Source organism: Rhea americana, unplaced genomic scaffold (assembly GCF_003343005.1).
Source record: "Rhea americana isolate MKP2758 unplaced genomic scaffold, rheAme1 scaffold_310, whole genome shotgun sequence".
Lineage (NCBI taxonomy): Eukaryota > Metazoa > Chordata > Aves > Rheiformes > Rheidae > Rhea > Rhea americana.
Window position 1 is genome coordinate 325,027 of NW_028186436.1, and position 11,758 is coordinate 336,784.

Consider the following 11,758-nt stretch of genomic DNA (forward strand, 5'->3'; position numbering starts at 1 on the left):
TTAGTAGTATCAGTGTCTTTAGCAGCGTAAGYTGTATGGGTACTTTTAGTTTCATGCTGAGTGGAGAACCAGAGACTTATTACATATATACCATTCTTACRTTCCCAAAGGACTAAATTAATACTTACAAATTGGCATTATTTTCCTGACATAGCAGTGTAGATGGAGTTTTTTCTGTTTAAGTTGTTAAGGAAGCTGCATTAAAACCTACAACTGATGCATCTCTTTTCCACAGTACTCCTTTAAAACATCTATAATTTGATTCTTTTTGTCTTTAAAACTGAGCAGTTTGTTCTGATGATAGTGTCTAGTTCTTAGGATAACCACAGTTAAGCTATGAGCCAATGGCTCCAAGGCAAATTAAAGCCATAAAAATTTGGTTTGTGTTTTTAATCTTAATTTAGTAAAAAAAAAAAAAAAAAACTTAATTAAAAAAAAAAAAAAAAAAAAAGCTTACATTAAATATTAAATCAAAAGAAAATAACACTTGATGTACATACAAAATGGAACCAGTTAAAATTTGTGCTTAAAATAGCTAAACCAAAGACCTGTAATGGGAAATGAGTATTAACTGTACTTGCTGTTTACTTGAATTAATTTGTTTTCACTTTCCATAAATATTTTTTCATACAAATAAGCACTAACATTTTCCCAAAGGTAAAGTAGGCTTACATTTAATTTATGTAAACAACTTAATGTATCCCCTTCAGGACTCCACAATCTTTGTGCTAAACTTGTACAGATGTTTGTAATTACCCTAGCAGGAGAAGTGAGGGATTCAGCACTGTGAAAGAGCCTAATGAGGAATAATCCACTTTTTGCTAGAAATATTAGGAGTAAAATGAGCTGATAAAAAATTCTTATTAGAAATAATCATGTACATTTTCTTCTGCTTATGTGAGTTAATTAAGCTGTTGTGGGAATCAGTAAAAGCCTATTAATTAGGAAGCTTTTTTAAAAAAAATCAAAGAGCTCTTGTAAATTGCTATAGGGTTTGTATAAAGGGAAAATCTTCTTCTTAAATCCTAATGAAATAAGAATACATAAGAATACTTCACAAGAAACATAGCTAATATGCTTTGAATGATAAATAGTTTTATAATTATGTACCTTCAAAGATTGTACCTTTGAGACTATGCAGTGAAATCCATCTCAAATAAATTTGAGACTATGCAGGGAAGATTAAGGCTGTGGTATAACTTCAAGGCAGCTTTAACTTACATTGCTGACAGTGTTCAAATGAACTTGTGGGTGTATTAAAGAAAAAAATCTCTGCATGAAACTTCTTCCTAGAATATGCAAAAATACATCTCTGGCAAGAGAATTATACCTTAATACAACCAAACAGGGACTGGCTTGCTAATGACAGGTCGGAGAGCGAGGTAACGGGCTTGTACCGTTCGGGCAAGGCRGGGAACAGCAGCCGACTCCGTGGGCTAGCCCGGCTCTGAGGATCCAGTTGGGAATCAATGAACCTCCAATTAACTACAGAGTTGTTTCCACTACTCTGCTACTCTGCTTTTTGTTTTACTAGAAAAGCTACTAATATTCAAGGGTTGCCACAATACAGACTTTCTTCCTATATTTATTGATGCACTGAAAATAGACCTACTTCTCACTAGCCTAGAAACGCACGCTGCATTTTGATTATGTAGGATTTATATATAAATATAATGTACATACAAAAGAATTACATATATATAAGACCACRTAAGCATTATCATTTTTTCTTTCTAGTGTTGCTGGTGGGCTAATGTGGACTTATGTCATTTCATTTGTAGCTGGAAGCGCATTTATTAGTCGTTCTTGTACTGGAAACGGGTTTCAGGGAACACTTCAGAAAACCTGGCACTTCACCTTGTGTGCTATTTCCAAAGCTTTTTTGAAAAACTGAATTACGAATTATGTTTCTAGGAAGTTTCAAGGTAACTATCAAAAATGTAGGAATGTAAGATGTATAATAAAGYGTAATAAGATGGGCTGTTTGCTAAATGGCTAGAAATGGGTGTATAAATCACTCAGGAGGAGGGTTAGTCACTCAATCACACACCACACTTTCTAACCAGAAGAAAGCGATTATTTGTTAGCCCCAAAAAGCTGCACTTGCTACTATTTGAAGTCAGGCTTCTGTTTGCATTAAAAAMCTGTGTTGGCTTTTCAACAAGTGTCACTTTCTTTTTGTTATTTATGATTGTACCAAAGATTGAAAATAAGTTGAAGAAATCAAAGTTCTCTGTCCTTCCTTGAAAAAGCAATTTTTATTTAACTCCTTTTCGCCATAAGGTTTACCCTCCTTCTTTCAGGTACATTCATGTGGGTTTCAGGGGCTTTCTGCAGTCAGGGTTTCAGAGAGGTATTAGGGGAATTACAGTTCTTTAAAAGTTACACTCTTCCTTTTACAGTAGCAACCATATATTACAAAGTCACAAAAGAGAAAGAAAGTGATTTCTTGCTTGCTATTAACAGCATTTCTCTTGTGATGTTTTTCATCAACAGTTGTCAAAGTGTTTTATTTGGATACGATTGCTCCTGTTTTACAGGTGGGGAATCTGAGGCACAGACAAATGACATGCCCCAAGCCATTCGGGAAGTCGGTGGCAAAAACAGGATAATCCCAGTAACCCAAGTCTTTCTGTCCCAGTTTAGTGCTCTGGCGATCGGAAAGCTATTTAATGTTTGCAATCCTGCCATTAACCTTCTTCCTCCGTACTAAGATTCAGCTACTGCTGTGCCTCAGTTCTCTCATACCARATTATTGAAAGCAGATGGAAAACGAGGCAGAAGGGCTTGCCTTCTGCTCTGGTGATGTCTGGAGCGCAGATGTGAAGTCTACGTGATTAATGCTTGTGGGCTAGACCCTAGGGATGGTGTTACAGAAAAAGCATTCAAGAGAACTATCTGCACTTTACAGCAGCTGGAGATAAGGCAGGAGCCTTGGGAGCTGCTGCAGGTGGAGTTTGAGCCAGTAGAAACTATGAGGGGGCTAAYGTGGAGGGGAGACTGCTGCTAAGACTACTACTAGCTGGCAGTAGTGGTCTTAGGTGGTCTTTGTGCACCTGCAGCAGAGCAGTGAGGCAGATCAGCTTTAAGAAGCCACGTGGTGGTGTGTGTAGAAATGGGGAGGGAGTGTGCAGGGTAGGAGGCTTGGAGAAGAGAGGTCTTAGGACTGACAGAGGGCTATGTAGAGGATAGAGATGAGCTTCAGAGCTGGAACATAGGTAAGGCTGTGTTGAGGAAACTTGATGTTTTTCTGAGCTTATCCTTTGCAAGCTGCTGCCTGAGATGTRGGAGATTGTCCCTTATTCTGAGATCAATATGGTACACTCCTTTCCTCCTGGTAGACTGTGAATGTTCTCCTTCAGTGGAAAACCTACCTTAGGAAAYGCAAGGGATTCAACCAGAACTGCACAACCATCACGGAGCTACTGGGCATGAAAGGATGTGAATGATAATGTGCAAATAACTAGCACGCTAGAAGGCTGGCTACACAGGACACATGACACTATACATGTTCATAAAATATGTCTCTGTATTTCAGCTATACTCTTCAAAACGGAAAGGAATTTCTKCAATTATTTTAATTGGAGTCTGTATATCTGAAGGGATTAGTGACAGGATATACTAGCTTTTATCTTTAGATGTTTATTAGGTTTGAGTCAGGTCGTGGTTTGGAAGAGCTTATCATGTGCTGGTTGTCATTTGACTATCTTTAGGTTCTTTTACTACAGAGCTACATTGCCATTGCCAATCTTGCTAACAGTAGTTATTCTGGGAGATTGTCACTGCAGTTACAGATATCTGAGCAGACCTGTTCACCATTACTGCCTCAGTTTTTCCCTCTGTAGTCACTRTTCTAGGCATGGCAAAACTGTTTTTCACAGCATGTCCATAGCTTGAATGTGATGTGACTGAACAAAACATGGGTTGTGATGGAGTTTGTCTTTGGCAGTTCTCAGATGAATTTGCTCCCAGATGCAGTAGGTGAACATAACCTCCATGACTAATGTGTTCACCTGTATTTAATTACTGTGACTGTTAACAAAATATATATTTATAGAGATAGAATTTGCATGGTACTAATTTTATTACTGCTAAGCTTATATGTTGCACTCAAAGTCTGCACTGCGTACAGAAAACCAGAAATATATAGATCTAGACTTTATGTTTGGACAAATGAAAATTGGTTAATTTTCCTGAAAGGCCTTCCWAGTTTTTTTCCTTTAATTTGAGTTTTATCCTGCCTGCTCCCAAACAGAACAGAGGTATTTCTCAGCATCTGCAGCTATACTGAACGTAAATGAGGACCAAGTAGTACATTGTAGGTGAAAGGCTTTGGCATGGTTTTGGAGGTGCAGAAGTCCAGATGTGCTCTAAGCACAGTGCACAGGTACCTGCACCAGGGCTTGAGGCTGAGCTCAAGCATCGCAGTGCTGGAGCAGCTGATGTATGAGCTAACATTCCTGCAGATCTCACTACAGACTAGTAACCTCCACCAGAGGGTCAACTAAGATTCACCAGCCTGTCTGACAATCTCTGCTCCAAGGATATTTCTATTTTAAGGGCTCGATCCTGCAAAGACCTACGGTGCCTTGACTTTATGTACACTGGAGGATACACTGACATTGGTGGGCTCCAGAGTACTGTAGCTAAGTCTTTGCATGATCAGGGCCTTCAACAAGAGCCATGGTACAACAGCAGGAGGAAGCACCTCCACCACGGACACAGTGTGAGTAAAAATTACAGCACCAGCTTTCTCKAACAGAGTGGAGGTCTCTTTGGTTTGTTTCTTTTCACTTAAGGAAAAAGATTTTTAACTGTGCTGTAAAATGGTATTAATAAGCAATTCTGGTTGGAATCCAGAATTAGAACATAGCTTAATTGTAAGGTTTATTCTATTGARGAGAAACCATTAAAACAATTTGGGCCCTCATCATCCCCACAAAAGAAAGGAAAGGTGTCAATTACTTTGATTTCTTTTATTCTAAAATTTGAAATATTTTCATTATTGAAATATATATATAAAAAAAAAACTAAACAAAACAAAGAAAACCCCAAACCTGAAAATCTGTCCTCTTAAACATACCCAATTTCTGGTGAAGTGTTTGGAAAAGGCTTTTGCTCGTTTCTTCCATAGTTTGGTTTTATCATATAGCTGATGTTTAATTAGGAATATGCAGTTATTTGACAGCTAGAAACTTGTGGTGTTCCCAGCTTGTTTACATTGTGTACTCCACATGCATTTCCTGTAATATACTGCAAGAATGTTTTTTTGAGATGCAAACTCACTATTGGCTTAAATGAGCACAGACCAGTTGAAGGAGCTGCAAGTGTCATTGTTTTTACCAGCAATTAGTTTGTACTTAAAACTATTATTACTGAAAAATCTTCAGAATCATGAGCTTTACTTTAAAGTTACAAATGGAGCATATCCTAGTTGGACATCTTCCTTTGACCTGCTCTGATTCTGCCCTCCTGTTCTTGTTAAATAATCTCTGTAATGGAAGCAGAGCTGCTTTTAAGTAATAATTCTAAGTAAGTGCTGTGCTTTGACCTGCTTATCAAGATGTCATTGTATAGATAATTTAATATGTTTTTCACAGATGATTACAGAACAAAGACCCAGCAGTGACTCAAAATAACCCAGTTCTCAGCAAGCTCTTGATGGCAGTGGAAAGACAATGCCAAATGCAGTTTCTTTGAAGGCCAAGCTAAGAATGCAGAGAAATAAAATCCCTGGCCCTGTGAAAAGGGTTTTTCTCTTCAGATGCAAATGGGAGTAGCTGAAAGACCAGAGGGAGATGTGGACACCTGCTGCAGCATCTGAAGAAATCAGCCTACCTGGAGTATCAGCAGGTAAGGCTCCCCACGTAACACCAGGGTAGCTTGTTTGTTCCCTAGTCCTAAATCTCAAAATGCTTTTGTTCCTTTGGTAAAACAGCAGTGTGGGCTGGAGGAGGCTGGCTGCTAGGTTCTTGATGGAAACACGGAGGTTGGAAAGCTGCTGGGTAAACTTCTTTGACGGTCAGATTTTTGTAGCCTGGGCTCTGATTTAAGAGTAGGAAAAATGGAGTAATGAGAGGGAAAGGACTGATACTTGGGTGATGTATTCTGAGACTGGAAAAAAAGAGAAAAGGGTAGACCTGTAAACGTGATAGTGTTAGTACTGCAAATTAAACCTGGACGACTCACGCAGTTCTGCGGGAAGCGGTGGGTCTCTGCCCACCTCCGCTAGTGGGCATCTGATTTCAGCCACAGTGGGGCTGTGCTGTYCCCCCGGGATCTTGGGAACTGAACCTGCAACACGCCTAGTCTAAACTAATCTTTGCTTTTGTTAACCGAATTCTCAATATACTTGTAACAATGCTGTTGTTAAAAGTTATTAGTGATTTAATTCGTGGTTTAACACCTTAGTCCAGCAAAGTTTTCAGTAAATGGATTACAAGTCCTATAAAGCAAAGCAAAATAAGCTTTAGCCTGAACATTAGTCTAGACACARTGAGTTACCATATAAAGGCATAGTTATTAAATGTAATAATCTCTTTCACTTGATTCATGTTTCAGCATAGTATCACACCATAGACTCAACATACAGAATTTTAAATTGACAGCTATGTACAAAACTATGATACAAAGTTATTACAAAACTTAATTGAGAACTAAAGCTCTGAATTTTTAAAACACAATACTGCACATTCCCAGTTTTAAAGCAACAGTAACGTGAAACTACCCGTTCTGCAGTTTGAACACATAGACGTTTAAGTGCAAGCAGCTGAGCAAGATATTCAAACCCAGAGATTTATTAAAGGATGAGCTGAAAATGTAGCTAATAGAGCCCCCTGGAAAACCTCTTTCTACTGCTTTAATAACAGGAACTTGGGCCCTGATTCTCCAAAGATTTATGCATGTATCTGTATGTGAGGCTACTGAAAGACTACTGATATGCTTACATTTAATTGCACATAAGCATAGGTGAAAAACAGAYGCTGTTTATATGGCCATATGTTTAATAAAATACATGTACTTTATTTCTATGACTGATCGCCCTTGCTTTAAACAATTGAGAGGGAAAATACATTTGTCTGAGCTGTATCTTGGATCTGCTCCAATATAAATCCTCAGTGGGCGATGAGGGAGCAGCTTTGACCTGTGACAGTGCAACAAGTGCTTAACTCATATCCTTAATTTAGTTGAGGCACTGCTAGTTTAAAAATTTCTCAGAGGGCCAAATGCTGCAGYGCTTTCTTGGGCAATGCTCAACTATCGTTTCAAGAGGAGCCTGCCCTAAAAGCAAGCTGAAAGATTTGGCTTGAAGGAGAGTTTGTCTGAGATCTGACCCCTGCAACCCTCYGCACAGAGTCCCCACATCTCAACGGGCGTCGCTCGCAGCACCAGGCCTTGGCAGAGGTCACATAAGGCACGGGCTGAAGGTGCTCAAGTCTCTAGGGAGGTGCTTTGGGCCTTCAGGAAGGGATTAAAAGCCTGCGTGAGGAGAAGCTTTGCATCCAGTTACAGCAAAGGTGACCACGAGTGGTGTTTGGGTCCCGCAGAACTTCACTTCCGAGAGACTGGCAGCATTGGGGGGGTTTGTTAGCATTTCACTGGGTCTCGATTATTTCTTCTGCCTTGCTGTGACACCTGCAGGAAGAGAGGGAAATACAATGTATTCACAACTATARAAATGAAGCTGTGCGGTTTTGGATGTGTGCGTATCAAATGGTCAGGGTGCTATTTGGGAAACCAGCATCAGATAAGTTAAAAAATAGTAGATCTAAAWTTTTATTTACTTAATAAAAATCTTGCATTCATTTACAGAATTGATTCTAATGAAAGAGTTTAGCCAACTTAACTTTACAGCTAGGCACTAATTCAGTCCAATAATATGAATCTTGTGTTTTCCAAGTAGAATGTTGCAATATGCTTCTACATTTTACATTACTAAACTTACTAAATTTAGAAGCTGATTCTGTTATCTTTGAAAGAGGAGCTGGCATTTTTTGCCAGTGGTTTATGCACGGGTGTCATTGTAAACCACTGTGAAATGAAATCTTTATGTGGCATTTCATGCAGTTGTGGGGCATCTGCCCAGCTTGCATATTATCTGTAAGGGCAAGCACAGCTGGGTCCTGGCTGCAGGGAAGAGAGATTCACAGGGCACGAAGGAAATCTCCTGCTAAGATAAATGAAGAAAAATTGCAGTGCTGAGTTCAGCCCTGCTCCTGTGCTCCTGTGCCCATGTATAGTCTCCCAGCTGCTCAGAGGTGCTTCTTGAGGGAGACAGGACTGCCAGGAGACAGGGCTGTATACTGTCATTTTAAGGTCCTGTCCCATGTAATAACTGAATGAAATACCATTTCTAATGACAGACATGAAGGCAAAGGCCATGCAGGAAGACAAGCATTAGCCTGATTACATCCCCATGGTCCATTAAAACACAGCCCACAGATGACACCGAGGCTGCAGAAGGGGAGGTGAAACATCTGCTTCTCTAGAATTAAACTGAAACAAAACCCCAAAATGATTCTTGCAGATTTGAAAGGGCTGTGTGTCCCTGTCCTCCCCATGCTGGAGCACTCGAGGGCGCTGCTGGCAGGACATGGCTGCAGCTGGGTGTTGCATCTCAAGACTGCACTTAACTGCTGCCTTCCTGCCTGAAGTTTACTCAGACACTTCACAGAGGTACTGGTTCTCAATGCATCCCTCTCTGTTGCTTTCCTGTGTAGTCAAAGGAGAATTCAAAGCAACTTGTGTCTGTGTTTCTTTTTTTTTTCTTTCCCAGATGGTATGATTCTTATATGATTCTTTTTCAAGCCTGCATGGAATCCCTCTGCATAAGACATAAATAYTCTTACCTCTGCCTCATGGCTACTATTTTCTGCTCTTGCTGAGAATCCTCATTAGGATTCTTAAACAAAATAACTTCCCTTTCCCTCTCAATGTAAATTTTCATTGAGGCATGAAAGAGCCCAAGAGGAGGCCAGGAGTAGCCTGGAGTGCAACTACCCACAACGGAGCTGATTTTCTGTTGCCAGAGGTCAGGCTGCAAGTGCAGGATAAAACTAAGCCTACGTGGAAATCCCGCTGGGCTTCATCCGTTCCAGCCTCCCAAGAGGGGACGGAGGCAGGGGGGCCCCAAGCTGCAAGGGAGCAGCGCGGCCCCGTTTGGCTCACGTACCCAGACATGGGGGGATGCTGAGGAGTAAACACATTCCTTTCGTGAAATGAGACCCGGAGAGATTTGGCATTATTGATTCATTTCATAAGAGGCCTATCAGAATGGAAAGGGCAACAAGTAGCTATGCGATTTCAGTACAGTGGACRTTTTCTTTCTGTTCCTTGCTTTTCTTTCAACTTGCTATAAATACAGGCAAACTTTCATAAAAGTCATGTAGGCAGAACTCCCAAAGTTTTCTTGTGATGAGCGACTGCATGTTCCCAACATCGCAGAAGGATGCAAGGGATGTGATACTCACGTTCTTACTTGAAACCGAGTTTACATGGTTTGCTCCAATTAACTACTTCATGTGTCAAATCAGGATTCTGACACTGAATTTGGCTTTGAGCTGGAGCTAGTATCTTGCCCCAAACAGTATTTCTCCCCAGATCCACTGTTTTATTTCACATGCCAARTACTCGCACTTGAACAGTGCTACAGCATGTGGCTACCCTGAAAGCAAACCAAACATCTTTTGCAAGAAGTGTGTACTGAAATTGCATCTTTATAGTTTTTAGGAAGAAACTGGATCAAAGCAAAGATTTTGTTTATCACATGAAGCTGGATTCACTTGGTTAGAATAACAACTTTTAATTATCTGCAGGGAAAGGCAGGTTGGCTGCTACTGACATGGAAGACAGACACGTGGGATATGACCCTGCGTCGTGGGGAGAGCAGCACTGACTCCACTCAACGCAAGATCAGCCCCTTGGTAAGTAAGAATCAGAGTAACAAATTTGTTTTAAACATATTTGTGATTAGACACAAAGACAAAAAGCTTAGCTGATACGCCAAGAACTGATTAAGTTTGTCCCAATGCAATGGTTAGTTTACAAAAAAATGCCTTTGTAAGTTTACATACCTCATTGTACCACACAACCTTTTTTTGTTTTATTATCTCCAGTATCAGTGTCAATCTCTGCTTTTAAATGAAAGAGAGACRCTAAATATATACGATCATGGCAAGGCAAATATAACAACAGGGAACTTCTTAGGATAAGCCCRTTATGTAGTAATAGAGAGGTCCTTAAAATGCAGCCCTGGGTGCCTAGGGAGCTATGCTCATTGCCGATGTCAGGAACGCCTGGTGAGGGCTGGGAGTGTGGGGTTTACCCTCTGCTGCAGCTTCTTCTACTGTCTCCTGGGAAGGGCAGAGTGAGGAATTCCTTCCATTCCTCCCCACTTCTGCCGTTTTGGGGAATGGAGGAGCTACGGGGCAAAGAGAGTACCTGAAGCTGTCAGGGAAGGGGGAATTGGGGTTAGGTGGGAAATAAAAAGAGATTTAGGAGAAATTTATCCCCATTTCAGAAAAGCTTCAGGAGAATAAAAGTTTGGGAACCACTGCTCTGGGAAACCACTTATATTTTTGGCTTGTTTTTAAGAAGAAAAAAAATGGCTCGTTTAGAAACATAAATGATTATAGCCCTGAGGCATAGCAGCACTATAGGCATAAGCCCCTTTGCAGTAGATGCTCAGATCATGTTGTCTTCCTCAGCAGTAGGTATTCAAACCCTCCTTTCCTTTTTTCTCTACCTTCTTTGGAAGGAAAAATTCCTTCTTCCACCTCTTGCCTGCTATTTGCTTGATCCCAGGATCTTGCAGAAAACAGGCTTTGGACAGTATATTGTATCTATCAAAAGGCTGACAGAACCAAGGGTCTCCTCTATGAGTTAGCTCCTCTATTTTGGGATAAAATATCCACCCAAGGTTGGCTCCAGCTCTGTTGAGTCTGAGGGACTTGGAAATACTTTCTAGGATTTCGGACGGGCTGTGCATGCTGGAAGAGAGCATGGGCAGGCTCCATCTTTCCTATTGGCCATAGTTCCTGCTGGAAGGGAGTAATGAGCATAGGGAAGGTGTGACCTGCTCTTTCCTGAATGAGTGGGCAGCCCATGACACGGGATCAATTCAGTTTGCTGAATACAGTCCTTTTTGCACAAGCGTCAGCAAGACACTATTTTTACTTGTTGGCTTTGTACCCCCATCTTACAGATCAAAGGCYTGATGCTAAGAAGAAGCTCCCTGAAGTACACTTGGCGCATGTTTTCCACTTACTGCAGGCAAAAAGCTTTCGCAACAAGGCTTATGATGGAAAAAATATCACAGCAGTGCTGATGCTGCTGGCATTACGTGTTCATAAAGAGTAGAGAGGGGTGTCATCACTGATTAAGCACCCAGTATTAACTGCTTTTAATCACTGCTCTGGAGTCTAATGGAGCTTTTGTTTGTACATAACCATGGCTTATAGCTGTCTTTAGTGCATTTGACAGATGTGCTTACTGCCATTTTTAGTGCATATGTGTAATGGGCTTTTTAATTATTGATTCATCATTACCCTTTTATAAACAACTTATAAATGCCAAAAGAATGAATAATGCTTGCTTTCTTTTTAAACCTTTTTCATATTAAAAAAAAAGAAYAACAACTCCATTAAACAGAATTGTTCTGGAGGCAAGTGGCCTTCTGTGGACAGTACTGGACCTCTAAATGGGGAGGAACAGATATATACAAACATACTAGGAAGTCCCCCGATTTAATTCAGTCCCA

General features: G+C 40.5%; 1 protein-coding gene across 5 annotated transcripts in view; it reads right to left on the minus strand.

Moving 5' to 3' along the window:
• Positions 1-4,961: 4,961 nt before the first annotated feature.
• Positions 4,962-11,758, minus strand: part of LOC146592958 (inverted formin-2-like) — a 43,743-nt gene continuing 36,946 nt past the window's right edge. For 3 of the 5 annotated variants that reach the window (XM_085310125.1, XM_085310127.1, XM_085310126.1), the window contains exons 22-23: positions 10,074-10,133; positions 4,962-7,635 (exon numbers count right to left, since the gene is read on the minus strand). In XM_085310125.1, the coding sequence (XP_085166251.1) occupies positions 10,075-10,133 (59 nt within the window). In that variant the 3' untranslated portion in view covers positions 4,962-7,635; position 10,074. The remainder of the gene's footprint in view (positions 7,636-10,073; positions 10,134-11,758) is intronic. The other 2 variants (XM_085310128.1, XM_085310129.1) reach the window with 2 other exon arrangements.